The 22892-nt window shown below is 38.6% G+C and overlaps 9 protein-coding genes and 1 non-coding gene across 10 annotated transcripts; 4 read left to right on the top strand and 6 right to left on the bottom strand. All coding sequences in view use genetic code 12, as the record gives it.

Annotated features, from left to right (window-relative positions):
* Positions 1–362: 362 nt before the first annotated feature.
* Positions 363–1496, top strand: PVL30_003475 (uncharacterized protein; the record flags this gene model as incomplete). Its single annotated transcript, XM_001526019.1, has 1 exon — positions 363–1496. One exon carries the CDS (start codon positions 363–365, stop codon positions 1494–1496), a length of 1134 nt encoding a protein of 377 aa, XP_001526069.2.
* Positions 1497–1929: 433 nt separating this feature from the next.
* HEM3 (porphobilinogen deaminase) lies at positions 1930–2958 on the bottom strand (the record flags this gene model as incomplete). Its single annotated transcript, XM_001526018.2, has 1 exon — positions 1930–2958. One exon carries the CDS (start codon positions 2956–2958, stop codon positions 1930–1932), a length of 1029 nt encoding a protein of 342 aa, XP_001526068.2.
* A 1186-nt stretch (positions 2959–4144) lies between these two features.
* Positions 4145–6604, bottom strand: PVL30_003473 (uncharacterized protein; the record flags this gene model as incomplete). The annotated part of the gene is made up of 1 exon (XM_001526017.2): positions 4145–6604. The coding sequence occupies one exon, from the start codon at positions 6602–6604 to the stop codon at positions 4145–4147; it is 2460 nt and encodes an 819-aa protein (XP_001526067.2).
* A 795-nt stretch (positions 6605–7399) lies between these two features.
* On the bottom strand, positions 7400–10552 carry rad16 (DNA repair protein RAD16; the record flags this gene model as incomplete). The annotated part of the gene is made up of 1 exon (XM_001526016.2): positions 7400–10552. One exon carries the CDS (start codon positions 10550–10552, stop codon positions 7400–7402), a length of 3153 nt encoding a protein of 1050 aa, XP_001526066.2.
* Positions 10553–10876: 324 nt separating this feature from the next.
* Positions 10877–11425, top strand: PVL30_003471 (uncharacterized protein; the record flags this gene model as incomplete). Its single annotated transcript, XM_001526015.1, has 1 exon — positions 10877–11425. The coding sequence occupies one exon, from the start codon at positions 10877–10879 to the stop codon at positions 11423–11425; it is 549 nt and encodes a 182-aa protein (XP_001526065.2).
* Positions 11426–11636: 211 nt separating this feature from the next.
* Positions 11637–13505, bottom strand: MET12 (methylenetetrahydrofolate reductase 1; the record flags this gene model as incomplete). The annotated part of the gene is made up of 1 exon (XM_001526014.2): positions 11637–13505. The coding sequence occupies one exon, from the start codon at positions 13503–13505 to the stop codon at positions 11637–11639; it is 1869 nt and encodes a 622-aa protein (XP_001526064.2).
* A 276-nt stretch (positions 13506–13781) lies between these two features.
* On the bottom strand, positions 13782–14594 carry ATG27 (type II membrane protein; the record flags this gene model as incomplete). Its single annotated transcript, XM_001526013.2, has 1 exon — positions 13782–14594. The coding sequence occupies one exon, from the start codon at positions 14592–14594 to the stop codon at positions 13782–13784; it is 813 nt and encodes a 270-aa protein (XP_001526063.2).
* A 1282-nt stretch (positions 14595–15876) lies between these two features.
* On the top strand, positions 15877–16902 carry MDH2 (malate DEHYDROGENASE, NAD-dependent; the record flags this gene model as incomplete). The annotated part of the gene is made up of 1 exon (XM_001526012.2): positions 15877–16902. The coding sequence occupies one exon, from the start codon at positions 15877–15879 to the stop codon at positions 16900–16902; it is 1026 nt and encodes a 341-aa protein (XP_001526062.1).
* A 287-nt stretch (positions 16903–17189) lies between these two features.
* Positions 17190–17262, bottom strand: PVL30_003467. The gene has a single exon. It is a non-coding gene; the product is annotated as a tRNA-Val (tRNA).
* A 2032-nt stretch (positions 17263–19294) lies between these two features.
* On the top strand, positions 19295–22577 carry PVL30_003466 (uncharacterized protein; the record flags this gene model as incomplete). Its single annotated transcript, XM_001526011.2, has 2 exons — positions 19295–19481; positions 19648–22577. 2 exons carry the CDS (start codon positions 19295–19297, stop codon positions 22575–22577), a joined length of 3117 nt encoding a protein of 1038 aa, XP_001526061.2.
* Between the last annotated feature and the right edge of the window lie 315 nt (positions 22578–22892).

The following is a 22892-nucleotide window of genomic DNA, read 5'->3' as shown; positions in this document are numbered from 1 at the left end:
TGAATAGAAACTTTTAAGAATCGTAAACTCTAGTAAGCATTCTACTGTTAAGAAATAAGGCATTGGGGAAAAAAGAAGGGAAAAGACGCGGATCCTTGTTTGCATTCCCCCCTTCCCTTCTCTCCGCTTCCATCACCCTCAACTGATCCAATAGTGTATTGAGATACAAGATTTCGCTGGAAGCTTCCGATCCAAAACCTACATACACCTAAGTGCTGAAATACACACACACAGACACAGACACAGACACAGACATAGACACAGACATAGACACAGACATAGACATAGACATTAATACATGTATATATGTATATATGTATGTACATAACAAACTCTCCACAAACTACACTTTTTAAGATACCATGTTTATCCGTACGCATCTTCTAATCAAGCAATTAAGAGCACGAACGCCTTTACTGATAACTTTACACCGATCCAACTCATCGATAACAACAAAAATACGAGGCAGCAAGAATTTACCCAAGAAGAAGATCGGGGCACAAAAGTTGCGTCGAGCTGATCCAAAGTTTCAGAACGAGTCTATCAGCTATATACTCTCTTTGCTTAATGAAAATAAAGAACATGTTGATGCAAAGTCGTTGGAGAAGCATTTGAGTATCGTGACTTCAGTGACTGTGGGGGACTCCATCAATTTCGAAAAAGTTCTCCCTGCAATCATTTCACTAGACCATCACGTTGTAATTTCAGAAGAGGTGATAAATATTAGTACACCAAAGAGCAATTTGATGATTTTGTCGAATGGTACATTGGTTGGATGGAACTTGACAGAGGAAGAGATTTTGAACTCGTATCTCCCAACGATTCAAGATGCTATTGAGGGCCGCACAGAAGAGATTGAGAGTGAGGAAATTGACTGGATTGAGTTGAAAGAGGTTCCTGATCACCCGCTAAATAATGGAAACAGTTATTTGCACGGTGAAATCTTGGTTGTTCAAGGCTCTTCAAAGGAGAAACGGTTGTTGGATATGGCAGCTTTTGCCATTGGTTTAAGTCGATCGACAAGATTATCGATCCTAGAGCAGCAGTTGGATGAGTTTTTGGAAATGACAAAACAAAATGCAAATCTTTTGGCCAACGGAGCTAAGTTGACTACATCGGAACACGAGTTTCTACAAATAACGGGGAAATTGTTTCTTCTTCGAGGAAAATTGAACTTGTACTCGGAGTTGATCGATACGCCAGACTTGTATTGGAGTGAACCGTTTTTGGAGAAGATTTACAATTCAGTATCCAAGATCTTGGATATCAACTCGCGAATATCAATAATGAATCGGAAATTGGATTACGCAACAGAAGAACAAAGGGCGTTCTTAGGTGTGTTGAATGAGAAGAAATCAACAAGGCTCGAATGGATCATTATATTATTGATAATGGTGGAAGTGGGGTTTGAAATCTTCCATTTCTATGAGAAGTATGAAGAAAAAAAAGCGGAAAAAGGAAGCAAAGTGAAAGGGGAGATGACAAATGAGAAATAGGAGGATGGAAAAAATATACTTAGATTAAATTGTAAATAGATAATTAAACCTTTTTTTTTCATTCCTTCTTTCTTTCTTTCTTTCTTTCTTTCTTTTCCTTGTGAAGTGAATAGTCGTAACTGCATTAAAAGAAAAAAGTTTTAAAAATAGAAATTAAAAATATAGAAATTAAAAATAAAAAACAAAACAAACAAAAAGCAAACAAAAAGCAAACAAAAAACAAACAAAGAAAGGCCCAAAAATGAAGAAACAAACCGGTCATGACAATAATGATTATGGTGATGTTGGTGGCGTCCACAATGACTATAAATAATGCTGACGATGGTCATGACAATGATGATACTATATTGATATATATAAATATATTTGCAAGGGTCTATAAGGGAGGTTTTGTGGTCAAAGTCAAATTATCTTAGTCATTGGTCATCTCCACTCATACTTCTGTTGGTCTGGCATTGATGTTTCTTGTCATATCAATGCTATCTAGGATCTCCTTAGCTCCTTTTGCTTTTAATCGGTCACCCAAATCAATACCCACTGCTTCGCAATCTTCTCTAGACTCGATTGTTTTTGTTACTTCATCCTCAATGGATTTGCTTCCATCGGGACTCACTATTATTCCTTTCAATGTTAATTTCTTGGTAGATTCGTTATACTCTGAGTGCACACCTAGTGGAACTGAACAGCCACCTTCAAGGTATCTCATCAACGATCGTTCAGCAAGACAACATATAGTTGCTACGGGGTCTTCGATTTTCTTTAATATTTCCTTCACTTGGTGGTCATCTTTTCTAATTTCAATGCCCAAAGCACCTTGGCCAACGGCATAGTACACCTCGTCCAAACACGAGGTAATTCTACCGCCCAAGCCCAACCTGATCAAGCCGGCGCTCGCCAATATGAGACAACAGTAAGGGTTGCTTGGATCATCCAACTTGTTTAATCTCGTTTGGATATTACCTCGAACACTCTCAAACTTCAAATGAGGATAGTTCTTAATCAACTGTGAAGATCTTCTAATGGACGAAGTTCCAACAATGGATCCAGCAGGCAAGTCTCTCAAGTACTTGTATGGGCTGCCCTGTTTCATAACTATAGCATCTCTTGGATCTTCTCTTTGAAAAATACAGCCCAACTCAAACTCTTCAGGCAAGTTGGTTGGCATGTCTTTTAATGAGTGTACAATGAGATCTAAACGCGGAAACTCGTCATCGATACCGTCCATCAACAAGATCTCCAACTCCTTGGTCCAAAGTGATTTCCCACCAAAGGTGTACAAGGGTTGGGTTTGCACTTTGTCGCCCAAGGTGCTTAATGCAAGTATCGAGCTAGGCAAGTCTGGATAGATTTTCTGAATAGCTTGTTGGACTAGTTGGGACTGCACAACTGCGAGTTTTGATTTCCTACCACCAATTTGTAGATGGGGTAAACTGGTGGTTGACGAAGCGGATTCAATGGGCATAGTATTATGAGGCATCTGGGGGTGGAAAATATATGGCTGTATTATGATGAAAAGAAAAAAAGTTCAAAACTATTAAAAGTGTTTGGGCTGGTAGTAATAGTGGTTAATATAGTAATCACTATAGTTGAAATGCTAGATTGGCAGGCTATAAACAAGTAGATGCAATGGAGTAAAGCAAAGGTGGGAAAGAAAAGAGACAGGAAATGGAGCGGAGGAGATGGGGGAATATGCTGTTTGTATACGTCAGTCTCTATGTATGTGAGTCTGTGTGTGTGTGTGTGTGAGTCTGTGACAAGTAAGTATATATCCGCGGATTTGGTAGTTGGATATCAACAGCAAGGGCAGCGGCAGTAGTAGCAAAAGTGGTACTTTAGTTGGTGTTGTTGACTTTGTAGGTCGTTGATGGACTGATAATGAAATAAAAAAAAATTATATATATATATATATATATATATATTTACTTGTATATAGTTAAAAAATTTGGATAAAAATCTATCTCTGTGAAAATTATTTTATATATAGTGGAGAGAGAAACACTTTTCAGCTAATTTTGTTCTTTCTTCTGATTTAGTGGATGATAGGATTTTATTTCCTGTTACAGTAATACGTGAGGCGTAGTTGGCTATTTTTACTGTGCTATCTCCTCTCCTCTCTACTATTCTCTTCTTGCCTTTTTTCTATAAAATTTTTTTTTTTTCTTTCTTCTTGTGACAATTAACTGAAATTCTGTTAGAGGCTGTTTCATAAATATATTACTACATTGTATTCTGCGCACACATTTTATCGTACGGTGATTTGTGCTTCTTCTTTGAATTGCTTTTTTTTTTTTTAATCTTCTTTAGCATTTAGTGCTAATAATAACTACACATGGTAGCCCCGGTTAAATCCGGCTAACAGCAAATGGTGGGCGGATCATTTGAAATGTAAAAATAAATTACATTCACCGAGTCAGTGCCGATATCTGCCACTATTTGCAGTACTGCGCTACCGATGGCTTTTTCTTTTTTTTTCAGCCAATCATATTTTGCAACTTAATAATACTAATAAAAATCTAATTAATGCACTTTATCTTATATCCATGTTTCTTTTGTCACGTGGACAATCTTGGAATATCTTTATTAAATCAATAGTTACCTATATATTCAAATAGAATGTACTTGACTATTGTTACAAAACGCTTATCTAATCAAAATGTCTCATCACTATCATAACGATCTAGTTCATCTTCTGTATGTGTATCAATTTTCATAGCTATTGAACTATCTCTGTTTATTTTGACAGACCCAGTCTCCGAATTTATCAGTAATCTTTCGTTATCCTCGTTATCGAGATTGTCGTCGTCGTCATGGTCGTCTATTTCATAATCGTTGATTTCTTTGATATCATAAATCTTGTTTGGCTTAATATTAAGTCCTAAAGACGCATTCTTGATATGAATGTATTCCATATTCAAGTTCATACCCATATCTACACCCAGTCCTAGTCCCAGTCCCAAACCCAGTCCCAGTCCCACTTTCCCGTCTAAATGTTCTTTGTCTACTTCTTCCTCCTCCTCCTCCTCTCCCTCCTTTTTTTCTTCTTTTTCGTCTTCGTCTTCGTTTTTGTCTCCTCCTCCTCCTCCTCCTCCTCCTCCTCCATAATATCCTATAGGTATATAACCTCCTCGAATTGTTGATGGAGAAGCATATGACATAGGAGATTGTTGAAATGCAGTTGGACGACGCGGTATACTAAAAGGTGGTTGTAAAACAGGTTGATATCCTTGAGGACCTTGTGACTGCCTCAAAGTTTTTGATAATGTTCTTAGCCCGTCGATGTTTACCGATTTATCCATTATTGTTCCTGCTCCTCCAACTGCAGAGGCTGTAGCTGCAAGACCGGTCCCGCCGCTCGTACCTACTCCTCCATATTTGCGATTCAATAGCTGATCAATGAAAAACGAATCTGTCGATGCTGTCCTCAATTGAACACCTCCAAGCGTACTAATTGACTGGTGGTTCTTTATGGTTTGTTGATTCCTTTTACCCATTTTGAGTCCATTAACGTTAACTTCATTGGTAAAGAATACAAAGTTTTTAAAATCAACTTCATTGCTCAACTGTCTCTCGAATTTCATTTTGATTATCTCAATTACACTAATCAATAAAGCCACGGGGAGTTTAAATACTTGCAAGAACCTATTCAAACCCCCACGACTTTGATTAAGCTTGGCCATCTTGAAATACAGCACCATGTTAATCAGCTTTGTATACGCAAACTCTTGATCGGCATTTTCCCGGGCTTTGTGGAAAACTCCGCTTAGACAAATAGCGAGAATCGTCCCAACAATAAACTGAAGCAAGAATAAATAGAGCATCTGCATAATTTTGCCCAAGGTATTATAGTCATCCCACGAGTTCCATACAGAAGGGGTAAACCCAAAGAATATCTTGACCATGTTGAACAAGATCTCACCATTGCTCTGATTGATATTCAAAGCGATGAAACTAAAGTAAAACCCACTGATCAAGGTGAAGAAGAACATAATTAAACCCAACAAATGCCAGATCATCTTGTTGAATGATACAACAATCAAATTAAAAAACTGATAGTTTCCAAACACCGACAATATTCGCGGAAACAAAATAATACCAATTAAGCTAAAGAAATCATTGTAGTACCTTTGCAAGGTAACAAATCTCAAGATGAAGCAAAAGTTGAGCAAGGTAATCAAACAGAAATCAATATAGTTCCAAATAACCATCTTGATAAATACCCAATCAATGTACATCAACTTCATAGCCATTTCAATGTTTAAGCTTAAACTGAACAGCCAAAATGCCCATTCGAGTAAAGGGTACTGGCGTTTGAAAATGATCAAAAAATAAAGTGTGGCAAAAGCAATCAATTTCAGGTTAATGACGATATTTTGATATTTCGGAACAGTGTTGACTTTGGCTATAATTTGTTTAAGAGACGACCTCTTTCTCCACTTTCTCATCATCTCTTCACCAAGAAGCAAACCCTTTTCATCGTCGTTATTGCCATCGTTACCCCCAACTTCAGATCCGAATCCAAATCCTAGTCCCAGTCCAGATCCAGATCTACATTTACATTTACCACCACCATCACAACCACCAGCCCCATCTTTTTGTATGCAGTTTTCAATAGGTACAAATTTACCATTGTAGAATCTATCAAGTATTTGCACTATTATTGGTTGTGAAAGAAATAATTTCAGTTTTGATACCACACAAAGCTCTAAAGTATTGATTCTTGTCCCTCGTGAACCTATGCCGCTTATCGACAAGGGACAGCTCCAGAGTATCATTTGTACTCTTTGTTGTGATTTATATTCACGAAGCATTCTCACTGCCAATATCTCGCACACTGTAGCTTTTGTAATCAACAAATCATAGCAAATCAAATTACTCTCCAGCTGTATCAAGTATTCATAACGAATAAGCAACAATGTAAAAATTGCATGAGTGGAAACTTTCAAATTAGGCTGCTGTTGTGACTCGCATATGGCTATTGCTGCTTTAGTAATAGGCAGGATCAAAGCCGAATGGATCTCGGGCGATTTCAACTGGTCATATTTTAAACTTAGATGAACTCGCGAGTTGATCAATTGTTGAAGCTTGAAATAGTGGTTTTTGAACTCCATGATTAGATGGGCGTGCTGATGTTGCTGCTGCTGCTGCTGCTGCTGTTGCTGATGTTGCTGTTGCTGAAATTGTTGGTAGGCATTGTTAGTGGCGAAGGTGGAAGTAGAGGTTCGATTTCCACTATTTTGTCTGATCCTCAGCATTTTTCCTCTTGACTACTGCTTGATAAAGAATAAACAATCAAAAAAACAAGAAAGTAAGTTTAGATACAACTTAAATATCTATTTTGATGCTTTCCTATCCCTTTCTATCCTCTCTTCTTTTCTACTAAACTTTAATCTTTGTTTTGCTTTCGTATCTTGCCATGTAGGAAATAAGGTTAAAAGCTGTCAAGACTGTGAAGACTTTGCGAAGGCAGCAACGGATGTAAAAGCTGTGGAGGAGAGGTTCCGCCTCCAGTGAATCCAAATCAGGAATAGATATAAACACAGGTGAGGCGCGGCTGCAAGACAACATATAAAAAAATTGTTCTATGATTCAAGGCCAGAGAAAGAGGCGCACATTCTGATAACCCCTACTCAACCTCGACCTGCAGCTATTAATCTACAGGTAGCACTCTATAACCTACAATCTACAATGTACAATCTATCGTCTACGATTCACAATCGTGTATTGGCTCCTTAGTAGCTTAACATTTACATACATACATATACATATATATATATATATATATATATATATGTATATATGTATATAGTTTTTTATTTTTAAAAAAAAGAAAAAAAAGCGAAAAAAAAGCGAAAAAAAAATCGACTACAGAACCGTTTCATACTATCTTCCTTTTCTTGGTTATCTCAATAAAGTTTGCGGTTCAAAAACGCATACGCTTTTCTTCCGTTTTCGTTGCCTAAAATATCGGTAAACTCTTTTTCAGACAAATTAACCAACTCCTCAATGTTTCGCACTTTCTGTATAAGGGCATAACAGTTTAAATTGTTTATACCAGGTATATTCTGAATGAAATCAATTGGGTCGTCGTTATAAATTGGTGGACCGCCATCCTGGGTCACCACAGCCTTGTTAACACCTTTATCCAAAGCCTTACCTACATCAGGTTCTTCTTGGTTGGCTTTAAGTTCAAGAAAGATCTGCGCAGTTTCGTATGGCGATGATGACCAGATGATCTTCAATTTCGGGAAAGAGTACAAAAGTGAAAGAATTTGCGATTGTAAGTTTTGCCGTAATTTTGGATCCAAAGAGCTGCTCAGGCTGGTTCTTGCCTTCAAAAATTTGGCCTCACTGAACGGCTCTAAGGAAAACGACTTATTTTCGTCAAACTCTATAAGTAGTGTTGGAAGATCATAGTAGCGAAACATCTGCTCACATTGGGTGTATAATCTTCCGCTCTTGAAACTCGAAATTAAATCAGGTATCGACTTTCTCTCGATACATATTCGAGGCGAAACGATATAATCACCAACTGTTAACATACAGGGAACTACTTGAATACCTATTCTGTACAACAAGTTTGGCAAAGAAGATCCAAACTCTCTCGTATCGACAACAACCCGCATTTCGTCTCGCTCCGTGCGAAAATGTGCGCCCCCGGCAATTCTTGTATTGACCACATGGTTCTTTTGGATGCGGAACTTGTAATTGTCTTCACTAGTTTCAAAATGTTTGCCAAGGTTGGCTTTCTCCTTGATTAGCCTCGTGAAAGCCTCTTTTTCCTTTTTGATCCTCAAAAGATGCTTCTGCTCCTCAACTGAATCTCCATAGTACATGAAATACACTTGAGCAGCATCAACCCCCCTCGTCGCTTGGTATATCTCAACTCTTCTAATGAAAGATAAATCTGGTTGATACATAATGATAAATGAAGGAGATAACTCTTCTAAAAATGAAGCGCTATACTTTTCATTATAAACTTGAATAATAATTTGGTCATCAGAGTCAACATACTCAAATCCGGGCCCGCCGTGTGCGTGCAATTCTTCAATCTCAAAATCATCGTCCTCTTCGTCTTTTTCAACTTCTTCAACTTCTTCAACTTCTTCTACTTCTTCTTTTCCCCCGTTTTCCTCTTTTCCTTCTTCTAGTTCAGTTTCAAGTTTCGCACTACCGCGCACACGCTTATGATCAGCCACTCCAATTTCTCCTTCGCCTCTTCCATTTCTTTCTACAAAAGCCTTGATCGCTATATCTTCTTGCTCATTGTCTTCCGTGTTTCCAGTAGAGTACAATTTCTCAACCCGTGTGGCAATGGTTCCGCCTCGATTTCGTCTCCTCTTACTGATTGGCTGGCCGTTTCTAGTAAAAGTTTTTGACATTGTGATTTCAGTAGCTTCCATTTGTTGTTGTTGTTGTTGTTGCTGCTGCTGCTGGTGCTGTTGTTGCTCCGTAGCTTCCTTATTCAACTCCATATTGATTGTTTTTGCTAAAGTATTTATTTCCTTCCAGTATAGATACTCATTTAATTTCTGGATCATATAAGAACGGCATTGGAATGATGTTGTCAGTTTATGTTCGCTTTTCATAGTCAACAAGATACGGCGCAACTGTTTTGCCACTTTCCTACTAGAGCACATAATCAAAATAGGTCCCTTCCGATTGTCATCTTGACTCAAGGTCTTCTCGTAGATCGCATCATCTATCAACTGACCTAAGTGACTCCATTTGGGCAACTCCTCCAACACATAGCTTCCTTCAAGTGTGCCCAACGCTCTATCCTTTGCATAACTGATTACAGTTTGCGACTCATCAAGATTTAGCCAGGGACTCATAGATCGGTTTATCCCCGTCGATTGTTGTTTAACATTTGCATCTACAATACTCTTGATCATTTGGTAAAAAGTCACCGAGTCAACAGTAAGCAATGCATCCAACAACTCAATCAAAACACCAAGATCACCCACTAACTGCTTGGTGGTATACGTCAATCTGTGCCACTGTGAGTCCAACGGATGCCGTACTTTTTTAACAAAATCAGGATCGTGGACATTCTCCATATCCCAATGCTCAGTCACCAAAGTAGGGTTATGTCGCTTCATTTCTCCAAGACACGCCTGTATACATGCTAGCAAGGCCGACTGAATCCTATTCATCTTATAAGATAGTTTGACGTTGACTTCGGTGACAAACTTGCGTGCTTCGTTTCCCTTGTGATATTTGAACGACTGCGTAACAGTAACATGAAAACGGGGCCAAAGAATAACGTTAGATAGCCTTAATACTTTCATTCTTGTGGCCAATGGAGTAAACCCGGAGAACAGTTCTGGTTCATCTGAAAAAGCCTTTACAAACCCCCATTTGTTCTTGTCGCGGTAAAGATTGATGATAAATGCATTATTTGATGTTTCTCTAATGCGTTCGGCATGGAACACAAATAGTCCAGTTATGTCATTGGGATCAACCATTCCAGAAAGCATATCTACTACCAATACTCTTGCTGAGATCGCAATCACTCCTCCATTCTGGTACGCGGTCTTCCGCTTAGATGAAAGTGAATCTCCTGCTAGAATAACCAACTCCTCTGTTTCGCCATTGAGCCAACCCAAGTCTGCAATCTCCTCGCTTAACCTCATAACCTCTTCTTCTTGTGCATTTAGGATGAAGACGAGGCTTCTTTTCCTCTTTACTTTGTCGAGTTGTACAAAAGGTGAGCTCAAGGCATGTAGCAAGTTGGCGGTGATCAACTCCCATCCGAGACCCCTCCCCAAAATCAAGAGCGCGTCTCTGGTTAACATATCTTCCACAATTTCCTGTTGGTACTTCAATGGCAATGCACTAATCACCTCGCGCTCCGGGTACATGGGGATGATCTCGTCATCTTGATACGTGACTGGAATGGACAGAGGACTTTCCAGGCGTCTCGTTGGGATGGTGTCTGGCTCTGCTGTATATTGAGCGTCATCTTGAATCTGCTGAGTTGGCTCAACTTGCTCAATCTCTTCTTGAGCTTCATCGGCAGCTAAATCTGTGTCCTCATCAACAAATAACGATGCCATTTTGGTGCCGTTGATGAAGAATATAGTTTGATAGATTGCGCGTATATATTCTCCCTTTTTTCTTTAATAATAAAAAAAATACAAATGGATTGCGCTTCACAGATCTTATCAACTTTTTTACAGGAAAAACAAACAAAATTTTAGTGAAAAGTATAATTAGATTGATTAAGTTTTGGAAAAGATCAGAGGTGGATAGGAAAGAAACAGAAGAACAAAAAAAAAGAATACAAAAAAACAACAAACAAAAAACAAAAAACTAAACTAGAATAGATCTGAGAGAAACACCTGCATGTAATAAACACCAGTTTTGCAGCTTATTAATCAATGTCATATGTTCCTTCAAATTATTCAGAAACAACACTGGCATCACTAAGTCATGTTGTTATGTTTCACGTTCTATGGGTGGAAAACATTGCAAAATCAAAAGTTGCCCAGCTAGATGAATGGAAAGACTTTATTGATCCGCACAACGCGTCCGCTGACCGAATCAAGAAGAGTAGAGTCATCCGAGAAGTTCGTGATGAAGGCGATAGGGATGGAGAAGCGACCGAGGGAGATACAGCATACATAGGAAATACGAATGGGACTGCTATTTACAAATTGCTTTTGCGGGATGGCTTTAATAATTTCTCGTATGCATATGAAGCAGAGCCATTACGATTTATGAGGCAGGAAAACACAGGCACGCCTATGCCTATTCGCTTGGGTGGACGTCTTATTGTTAAGCAAGGGGCACCTATAAAAAGAGGTGTTTTGTTCCTAACCCACAAAAACTGCGAGTACAAAGGTATAAATCCCGCAGATGCAGCTTTGGTTAGGACATTGAATGATGGAGCAGCAGCTAGAGCTATTGATTTGTTATCTAGAGGCTGAATATAAATGCAAAGGAGAACTACATGAATGAAAAATAAGAAATGAAATGAAAAAAAAAAAAAATCTCTAGAAAAGTGGAGAATAAAAAAAAAAAATAAAGAAGGGAGGGTGAAGAAAGGGGAAAAAGGAGAAAAAGGGGAGAAAAAAGGGGTGGAAAATATAAAGGAAAGCTAATATTCATTGTGTTTCATAACTTCCACTTAGCTAGTTGCTATTGCATGAGCAAGTCCCATAGCGCCGATTCGTCATGGTATTCGTGGTGAATCAAGCTCACCAAGACATAATTGTCGCGCACTGAATTCAACAACTCGTACGTTTTGGAGTTTTTCTTATAGCATCGAGCCCACTCGAGCCACAACAAGAACGCCTCTTCATTCCAAGCCTTGAACGATTCGTAGTCAATGACTGTTGGCTGAACAACTTCCTTCAGCGGGAATACACCCCAGGTGACTGCATTTTTCAAATGTCGGGTGCTTTCATTTGTAAACAAGGACAGTTCGATCCGTCCGGATTTATCTCCTACATAATACGTCGTGGCATCATCCAAACGTGGCTTGAGCTCTTTCCAATCTTTTGCCGGTATGAAAAGCTCGACAAAGGACTTTTGGTACACTACCCCGTTCCCAGGACCCCATCCAAAGACATTGTCATTCGACCTGCATCCATTGACTGCAGGTTGCGATGCCACAGAGAACCAACCCTTTTGGTTGAGTTCAAACAACTCTTCCTGGATCAAGGCCGTTTCTGGTGAAAGTGAGGTGTCAGCCCATGGAACAACATCAATCTTCCCTGAGAGGTAGTCAACAAATACCTGGCCCAACTCCTTGATGTTTGTCGGGCTGCCCCATTTGGCAATTGCCTCGGAAGCGTTATGGATCTTCAAGCTAGGACCATAGCCATCAATTTCACCGTATGCAGGAGAATTGGAGTCCCCGAATCTACCGTTGGGGAAATCATCCCACGTTGCATCCTTACCTAAAGCTCCCTTGCCTCGACTTATATCAACGATTGATTTTTTGTCTTTTTGTCTATGGAAAGATAAAGAGCCACGAGCAACTTCATTGACTGATGATCTTCTTCTAAAGTGTTTTGGCGATTCATCCTCCGAGTCCGAAGCGATTGCATCCTCGTTTTTAGAAATCTCTGAGCTTGTCGAGGGTCCTTCAAGTACCCCTCTGAGCACTTGAGATTGGTTCATAATCGAAGCCACTGCTTTTTCCAAATTGAGTGTGTAGAAATGGTAGCCTTTAATGTTTGTGTGTTCATCTATCCTGTCTATGATATCGCATATCAAGTCTACCCCAAGTTGTTTTACTGCATCGTCGTCATTCTTGATTGTTTCAAACTCGTGCAAGATAGGTCTGGGAATCGTGGCGTGCGAAAGTTTGGTTGCTCTCGTAAATACCTTATAAGTTGTCACTGGCATAAGACCGGGAATGAGTGGGATATCCTTCAATTCAGGTGTCAGTTGCAACATCTTTTGGAAAGTGACCAACTTATCGGCATCGAAAAACAATTGCGTAATGATGAAATCTGCACCTGCTTTCACCTTCTCAACCAAGTAAGGAATATCCTTTCTTGGGTCTTGATTAGCGGTGTCTGCACCATCAACGTGACCTTCGGGGTATGCTGCAACACCAATGCAGAAATAGTCTCCGTATTGCTGGCGTATATACTTTACTAAATCAACAGCATTATTAAACTCGCAGTTTGGTGTCCAATACTCCTCTGTTCTTGGTGGGTCACCACGTAATGCCAAAATATTGCGAATCCCATTAGCCTTGGCTCTTGCAAGTGCACTATCAATGATCTCCTTATCGGTGTTTGTGCATGTCAAGTGTAACACAGTATTAATTCCAATCTTATTCTGACAGGTTGCCGCAAGATCCAAGGATTTTTCACTCGTTGAACCTCCAGCACCCCATGTCACAGTGATAAACAATGGGTTAAAAGCCAGCAATCGATTCAATCGCGCAAGTAGGTTTCTGAATCCTGAATCTGTTTTTGGTGGGAAAAACTCAAAAGAGATGAATTTTTCATCAGGGCCCAAGGACAAAATCAAGTCTTTGACTTTAGACATTGTGTAGCAGTTGGTGTGAGTTGCAATAAAGTATGTATACTTATTAATATATATATATATAAAAGTTTATATATAAGCTTATTTATAAGTTTATGTGTATTTTTATACAGAGATATATCTATGTCTTCATGTACATAGTTGACTTTTTCTTCCAAATGCTTTGTTTTTCTCTCTCTTCCTTTTTCCATTTTTTTTTATTCCTTTAATTTTTGTTGAAAAATATTATTTTGCGTTATCGCTATCGCTACCTATTCCTCTCCGGTGTTTTTTATCTACTTAAACTGCACTATACTCCGCTCTGCCACTACTGCCTGTAAACCTCTCTATGATTTCCCTGATAAAGCTTGGTAAACTCTTTAACAAGTCAATAAAGTTTTCGATAACTTCCTTTAAAGCGCTCTGGAAATCAATGGCGTTTCCCTTATTGTACTGGAACCACGCGCCTCCGACAATATAAATGCTCAAGAATAACACTAGAAAGATAAAGATCCAAGTAAACCAACCCCACAGCTCGCCATTATCCTTCTTCTTATCGTTGTTCTTGTTATTATCGTTGTTGTTTCCGTTGTTTTTCTTTTTGTCCTTATCGCTAGTAATACAAGCAGCTTTACTCTTGAAGGACAACTTTACACTCTGGCCATCCCATTTGTCAAGTTTCAAATCGTTCTCTTTGGCATTTTTATCACAAATAAAATGTATTTCGGCATCAATTAAGGAGTCACCCCAGTTAACAGCCTTGTCTTTGACGATTATTCCGCCATCCCCCTCGGCAATGGTCTCATACTCTTTTTGGACATTCGAATTGAACCCAATAATCTCCGACACAACAGGGGACTTGCCATCTATGAGAATGCTTGTGATTCCGCATACATCCGAGTTTTGAGGGCAATCGGCAACATCCTTGATTGGCTCGCAGATTCCAATGCTCCAGGTAATATTGGTTTTCGACGGAGGTGTGGACTTAATATTTGAGATTGAATAGGTTCCTTTTACGCTCTCAAGATTGTACTGTTGCAATTCCTTAGCAGAGCAGTCGAGTGCCCTTACAGCTAGTGCTAGTGTGATGAAAATGAGCAATCTATTCAACATGATGTGATCACGGGTGAAATGCTTATATGAAGAAGGTACTCAAGAGCTAAAAAGAAAAAAATGTAGGGGTGTGTTTTGCGATAATGGCGTTAAGTTCTTTTTTTCTTTCTTGATTTTTTCTTTTTTCTCTTTATAAGTAAAAATTCATTTTTTTTTAATATTTCATTTTTTCCCTTTGTCTTTTTCTTTCGACTCTCTATTGCCGACCGAACAAAAGTTAGTCGCGCGAGATCAAAGTAACGTTTAATGGGAGCACGTTAGATATGGTGGTGGGGAGGGAGAGTAAAAGACGCAGTAGATGACATAGTCGATGGATATACTTGATGAGTTGCTAGTTAAAATGACTCTGTTAGAGAGTGGATAATCTGTAGCTGCGCGGTTTCAGTAGTTATAATTTAAGCTTGCTTTTGCTGGTGTTTTGTTGGTGTTTTGCTGGTGTTTTGCTGGTGTTTTGTTGGTGTTTTGTTGGTGTTTTGCTGGTGTTTTGTTGGTGTTTAGTTGGTGTTTAGTTGTTTTGTAATGATGATTCAAATCCTTAAAATATCAAGTAAATAAACAGTCAAGACTCACAAGGGAAAATGGAGAATAGAAAAGTCAAAGCTGGTGTTTTATATTTACATATATGCATACATGCGATGTCTGCATGTTTACAATGTTTGCACATTCATAGTCACATGCCTCTGGCTAAGCAAGTGGGGCGTGGGTTCCTGTTTCAATAGGAATAATATCTGCATTTTGCAAGTTCCTGCACTCGCATTCACAGAAATGTACTCGTTGACATCGAGCTTGTTTTTTTGGCTCACCATTCTCGCAACTTTCGCCTTATTGTGAGAATATCACTGTTTCAGTCTTTATCGCCGCTACTACTGCTAATACCACAGTTGATACTCCAAACGCTAACCTCTGTTGCTGCTGCTGCTGCTATTACTACTTTAGCTAGTACTACTTCTGCTTCTCCTTTTGCTTCTTCTTCTGCTTCTTCTACTACTGCTACCCCACTATTCTGTTTCCATTCATTTCTCCTTTTGTTTGCATGTGCGCGCGCAACCCTCGGATCTGTTTCTGCCAAATTCCCTTGTTCATACTCCCCCAGATTCACACATTCTTTCCGTCTATTTTACACACCCCACTCCCTTCCCCTCTCCCTCTCCCCTCATACTTATTTACATATATAAATATATATATATTTATATATATATATATATAAATATTTGTAGTACATTTCTTTCCGTCTTGTCCATATACACCAATATACACTTACAGGATATACATCTAAACAAATATGGTCAAAGTTACAGTTGCAGGTGCCGCCGGCGGTATTGGACAACCATTGTCGTTGTTGCTCAAGTTAAACACAAATGTTAGCGAGCTAGCCTTGTTTGATATCGTCAACGCAAAAGGTGTGGCTGCTGACTTGTCACACATCAACACTCCAGCCAAGGTCACCGGCTATCAACCAGAGAATAAAGAGGACAAGACGGCAATCACAGAGGCCTTGAAAGGAACCGATGTTGTTATAATTCCAGCTGGTGTTCCACGTAAGCCTGGTATGACCAGAGCCGACTTGTTCAACATCAATGCATCTATTATCCGTGATTTGGTGGCCAACATTGCCAGAACAGCTCCAAAAGCAGCAATATTGATTATCTCTAACCCAGTCAACTCGACTGTACCCATTGCTGCACAAGTCTTGAGAAAATTGGGTGTATTTGACCCTACAAAGTTGTTTGGTGTTACCACATTGGACAGCGTGAGAGCAGAGACTTTTCTTGGTGAGTTGACTAACACAAACCCGCAAAAGTTAAAAGGCAAAATCTCGGTGATTGGCGGTCACTCTGGCGATACAATTGTGCCATTGATCAACTACAACTCGAGTGTCCCGGTGTTGAACAAGTCGCAGTACGACGAGTTTGTCCACCGTGTGCAATTTGGCGGTGATGAAGTCGTTAAAGCCAAGAACGGTGCTGGGTCAGCAACCTTGTCCATGGCTTATGCTGGATACAGATTTGCCGAGTATTTGATTGATACTTTGAGTGGAGGCCCAAATAACTACAAGGTGCCTGACTCGGCCTATATCTACTTGCCTGGTATTGAAGGGGGCAAAGAGTTCTCGGCCAAATATTTGGGAGGTATAGAGTTCTTTTCCGTGCCAGTTGTTTTGAACCATGGACAAACCGTGTCATTTATCAACCCATTTGAGCAATTACGTGTTTCTGAAGACGAGAATAAGTTGATCAAAGTCGCTTTGAATGGATTGAAAGGGTCTATTGACCAAGGTGTTGAGTTCGTCAATGCCTCTAAGTTATAGATACTTTTGTTTGTATTTTTTTTTTTGTAGATTTTGTAAATCAAAGCTGCTCGTTTGAAATGACAAGAATCTATACTTGACTAAAGATGAAAACTTTTTAATTCCCTAATACGTCTCAAGGGGGTGAATGCGTTTCATTCAAACTGTATTCAATTTGTTCTTTTTTATTTTGCAAGATAGAATTTAAAAAAATATTAAAAAAAAAAATGTAGTAAAATGTAACTAAAAAACACATCATAAAGAAAATTAAAAATCTGCAGAGTAATTCACAAAAAAAAAAATTAACTTATCCCTGCCGAGGATCGAACTCGGGACCTTTTCGGTGTAAACGAAACGTTATAACCTCTAAACCACAGGAATATACGTAAGAGCTAGATTGCGAATACGCTACAGCTTCTCAGTACGCCAAAAAAATATTATTAGTTAAATATAAAGCTTTTTTTGTTATTAGAGAAGGAGATGCTAATTTTCTTGGTCAAGAAGCCTTTGTATTCCCAAATTTAGCACAACCAACATCCATTTGTAATATTGTAAGTGCAACTGAAAGTAAAAGTAAAAGTAAGAGTAAGAGTGAAATTGAAATTGAATGTGAAAGTGGAATAGAATTCAGAGTCAAAGTCAGAGTCAAAGTCAAAGTCAAAGCTGTGAGATACAAAAAGAATGGGGTAAAATTTTTCACTCTTTTGAAAATTTAATTTGCTTTACTTTGTCTCTACAAACACTTATTATCATCCACTTGTCTAGAGAAGAATATTATTGGTATCTCATGGTTTCTAATCGTCCAGTTTCTCGTTGTTGTTGTTGTTGTTGTTGTTGTTGTTGTTGTTGTTGTTGTTGTTGTTGTTGTGGCTCAGAGTACACTCTAGAAAAGTATAGACCAGTAAATGAATTAAGCAAAGTCCATCCCATCAATTTCTTATCTCTTTCGTTCACTCTATCTTTTGTCTTTTGTCTTTTGTCTTTTTTGGCACTAATATTACTCAAACCCCTTTCTTTTTGAAAAAATAAAAAAGAAAGAAATTATAATTACTATTTAATGTATGCATGCAAACTATAAATCGAATGATCCAGGTCATCTTATGAAACTGGCCATTAATTTTATTACCAACCGTTTTGATTTATGTTTATATATATATATTTTTGACTTCTTTCAAAGATGCAACACCTTGTTAAACTCATGCATGTGGAGTTGATTGATTGACTGATTGATTGAGTGAATGCTTGTTTGTGGCTAAGTGCATATTTGCGAGGCACACCCTTGAGGTTTGTTTATTTGATGCGTAAAGCAATCTATTTTTGGATACTTGTATTTTTTATAACCTCTAGAGTTGCAAACAGAAACTTCATGTACTATTGAGCCGGTTAATCTGCTGTTGCATTCTGCAATCATACGATGACGTACTAGTTCATATACAGGGCAAAAAGATGGTACAAGAAAAAGTTTTTCTCTTTTAAGAGAAAAAAAACAAAAGAAGAAAAACGAAAATTGAAAAAAAGAAATTTGAAAAGCATGCTTAGGATGGTCCTTTGGGAGATGTATGACGTGGATGAGAATTTATGTGGGACTTAGTGGTAGAAGGCAAACATGGCTGTAGCAAAGTCTTTCTTTTTTTTTTTTTACCATTGATGTTCAGTTTCTGATAAACACGTTGGGGAAAGACGAAAAGTACTATGAGAGTGTCTGATCTAAAGCTACAATATGTTTTCTGGCAATAAACAACAGTTGGGTTATGAGGAGCTAGATAAACAATAAAAAATGGATTTTGGGCAGTGCCATACCACAATGAAATTCATTGACACAATTCAGTCTCTAGTTGCAGCGAGCAAGATGAAATTTCACATTCTGTATCTCCAAGTTTTTTCTTAGCACCAATTCCTTCTTCCCCACTTCCCTCTCTCCCGCAAAAACAAAAAAAGAGAGAAAAAAAAAAGCGCAAAAAAATAAAATAAATAAATTAAAAAAATAAAGAAAATAAAATCACCACTAAGATACAATAATGTGCACACAATAAATTTATCTCAGATTGTCTCAAAGACAATTTTGACATACTTTACAGAATCTTGCATCCAACTTTTTTCTCTCTTGAACAGACGCCATTTTTCTTTCCTTCTTTCCTTCTTTCCTTCCTTCTTTTACCTTATTTTATTTTATTTTACTTCATTTTATTTTAATAACTTGGAGGTACACCATACTTGAGAAATCAAATATTAGTGAGACAAAGAGGTCCAAGTAGAGGAAGAAGCAACAACAGCAGCAACAACAGCAGTACAAGAAAGCATAAAACGACGAATATACACCAAGTACACGTCAAGCCAGCCATATGAGTTGAAAACTACTACGCCCTATAAGAGCAGACTCATTCAATTAAAACTTCAGTTGCCACAGCCATAAATGTCCAATAACCTCAATAACTACAACAATAACTTTGGTAACCATAGTATCAACAACTATAACCATCACCCAGAGCCGTTGGATCCTTCCGCTTATATAGCAGACCGCACAGACCACACACACCACCCGATACCTCCAAGGACCAAAGAACGAAAAAGCAGACGTTCACATAAGAACTCAAGAGACGGTATGTTTTTCATTTTTCTTTTCAAACTTTATCATATGCATAACTATTTTGTTTTCCTATTTCTATTTTTTTTCTTTTTTTTTTTCTTTTTCTTTTGCTTTTTTTGCTTTTTTGCATTAAATTAGAAAAGGTTCTAACATATTGACTTTTGTTTCCACTTTTTTAGGCTGTCCCAACTGTAAACAGAAGAGGATCAAGTGTTCCGAAGAGCTCCCGTCATGCCTGAACTGTATCAAAAAGAACTACCATTGTGGTTACCTTGACTATCCTAAAGAGAAATTGGATGCTCTACGAAGAAAACACGCACAAATAGCAAGCGAAGAGATGGAAGAAGGAGCCAGCGAAGGTATACTGAGCAGCAATGAACAACCTATAGTTACAGCAAGTGGTAAAAGGCGACGACCCTCAGCAGCAGTTGCACTTACTACATCTCAAAATGTACCAAATACAAGCTTAAACAATGGTGGTAATAGTGTTTTAGGAGACAAGAGCTATAACAACACAACCAATGTCACGTCGAAATTTGAGCCTTTTCACAACTCAGCTCCAGATACTTTTCCTAATAAAACAAAACGCATGAGGTTGGGTCCCGCACTACAGCACTACGATCTGACAAGTTTGCAAGTGCCACCAAACTTTGCCGAATCCAACACGCGAGAGTTGTTTCAAGGGTTTCTGACTACAATAACTCCTCCCACAAGCAACAAAGCTGTTTCGCTAAACTCGTCACCCTTTTCGGAATCCCCTAACAATACAAATGAGTTGTTCAAGAATTACTCAGCATCAAAGATCCCCAATGTATCGGAGAATGACACAACTCCTCCCAATTTATTTATCCCTATGCAAGAAAGTGAGTGGGACAAATTACTTAATGTTCCACTTGAAGATGTCGATTTGAACTTGGCTCTTTATAAGGACGCCATGAGCAAACTATCGTCGTCTCAAGGGTTGCACCTACCAGAAACGTTTGGAAACGGAAGAAAGCAGCCGAAATGGGGCCAAGTTGGAAGACACGGCGTATCAACCTTGAATGGTACTGCAAATGAAGCTAATATAGTAGACACAGATGCTGTTAAATATTCAATCACAAACACAGACCCAAACACGAACACGAACGCAACTACAGACGCAGACGCAGACGCAAACGCAGACGCAAACGCAAACGCAAACACAGACACAGACACAGACACAAAAGCAAAGACTGATGTACAAGATTTTGACACCCGCTCCGTTGACAGCTTTGAAAACTCAACATCGATTTTCAACCAGCATTTTGGAATCAATATTTACGAACTATCTGCTCCAGAAAGACTGGATTTATCAAGAAAGATAGACATGGACAAAGCATTGCCCAATGCTATATTGTGCTTAAAGACTTTTCCTACTTTAAAACGTTCTCAAAGTCTTCATCCATTATTTACCAAGGGGTCTTCAAAGTGCAAGTGGACTTACAACTGCCTGATGCTGCTTTCAAACCCCGACTGGACCCTAGAAGATGACAAGAAAATGTGGATGAGCAATTTCACCCAAGCATTGGTGCTCCATTTCATTTTCTTTACGTTTTTCATGGATAGGTCGTTGAACGTGATTCTCAAAGTGTGTAACAAATCAATTTCTTCGACAAGTAGCACCACGTGCTTTACACCAGAAATCCAAAAGATCTTGACAAAGAAATCATATAGCTATTTTGGCAATCTCATTAAAGACTTGCGCGAATCAATTGCTGGTGTCGACATTGAAAGCTCCACCATTATTTCGTGGCTTTCTGGGTGGTCTCGGTTTCTGCATACACAAGCTAGTGCCAAAGCTGTGACTTTGTTCCACGCAGGATCGGCGTCATTGTTGTGGAACTGTTTGGATAGATATACTGGCTTTGAAGAGATTTCACCAACTTTGCAATTCATAATATTCGCATTAAGGAACCACACGTCTACGGCTGTTGCTCCCGATTACAAGTTTGATGTCATTGCTGAGTTGCATACGAATCTAGTTCAGTTCAAGACATTTATCAATTATAACCCCGAGTTGACCTCACAAAGAAATGGGTACATTATCAAAAACTTTCTTGCATTGGAAAGTTTTTTGAATGATCTCATCACTACATTGTATCCACGCTTCTTGCAGATTGATAAATATTTCAAAACCAAAAATGGCGATACAGACACGGAGAGCGGGATACGATATTTCTCACCTTCTTTGCTATACGAGTTCATCAATAGGTGGCTCAAACTTATTCCGAGCTATTCTCGTTCAATGGGAAGCGAGATGTCGCCATTGAAACGAACATTTTACCTTTTTTATGTTGCAACAGCGAAGGCTTTATCAAATGTATTTCCCATCATAAGAAGTACGTATTTGATTGATACTTGGAATGCAATCTATCCTCAAGTCGATTTTAACTATAAATTGTTTGCATATTCTCGATCCGATGTGGCTGACGACAGCCAATATCACTATCTCACGAACTTGTCTGCCAAATTGCTAAGAATCATCAAGTTTTTCAATACTAGACAGCAAATAATTTCGCATTACATGTCATCAACATCGATACTCGAAACTGGTGGTCAATACCTCGAGCTGGTGGCTGCTGAGGGCCCGATAATAGACGGTCAGCAGTTTTCCGGTATCGTTCACTTGAAGCCTGCAAAAATTGATTTTAAAGAAATAATGATCACAAACTTTTCCATCAATACAATAGTCAACATTTACAACTATCCGCTTTTGATAAATTTTGGTGCACACTTGAATGGCAGGACCGAGGAGTATCGTAAAATAATCGAGCACGAGAATCACAACCAAAAGGTGAGAATACACGAGTATCGGCAAAAGTATGAAGGGTTGAGCGGGGGAAATCAACCTTTATACGAGGACGGCTTTTTCACAAATATTAATCACTCTTATGAATTTGACTTTAGCAGGGGCATGTACTCATTCGACTACAAAGTGGAACCGGCAGTTAATTACTTTTATAAGTACTTGGAAAAAGCCCACGCAGGTAAGCAGTTGTCGTTGAACCAATTAAAGGACGAGATCCAGAACTTTGAAGCTGCTCAAAAGGCATTATTTGGAAGCATGGATGAACCAAATGGGGTTTAAGACATTGCACTTGGCCATCTTGAGCACTTTACTCGATGAATTTCAGAGGTGCTGGTACTAGTAGAATTAGTTTTGTATAGCGATTATTATAAACAACTGGAAAATGAAAAGAATGGAAATGAAAATAAAAACAACCATGAGCATTATATATTGAGTCATTTTTTAGCAAAAAAATCATTTAAAAATTTGTTTTCTTCATTACCACTTATCAAAGAGAAAATAATCTCTCTCTCTTTTCTATAAGAAAAAAGCAACAAATCCACCGGGATAAAATCTTTTAGCTTCAACCATCAAGCAAACACTTTTATTTCCTTG

This window comes from Lodderomyces elongisporus, chromosome 4, assembly GCF_030384665.1.
Source record: "Lodderomyces elongisporus chromosome 4, complete sequence".
NCBI classification, from domain to species: Eukaryota; Fungi; Ascomycota; class Pichiomycetes; order Serinales; family Debaryomycetaceae; genus Lodderomyces; species Lodderomyces elongisporus.
The sequence above is the reverse complement of the archived record's forward strand: the minus strand, read 5'-3'. Positions and strand labels throughout refer to the sequence as shown.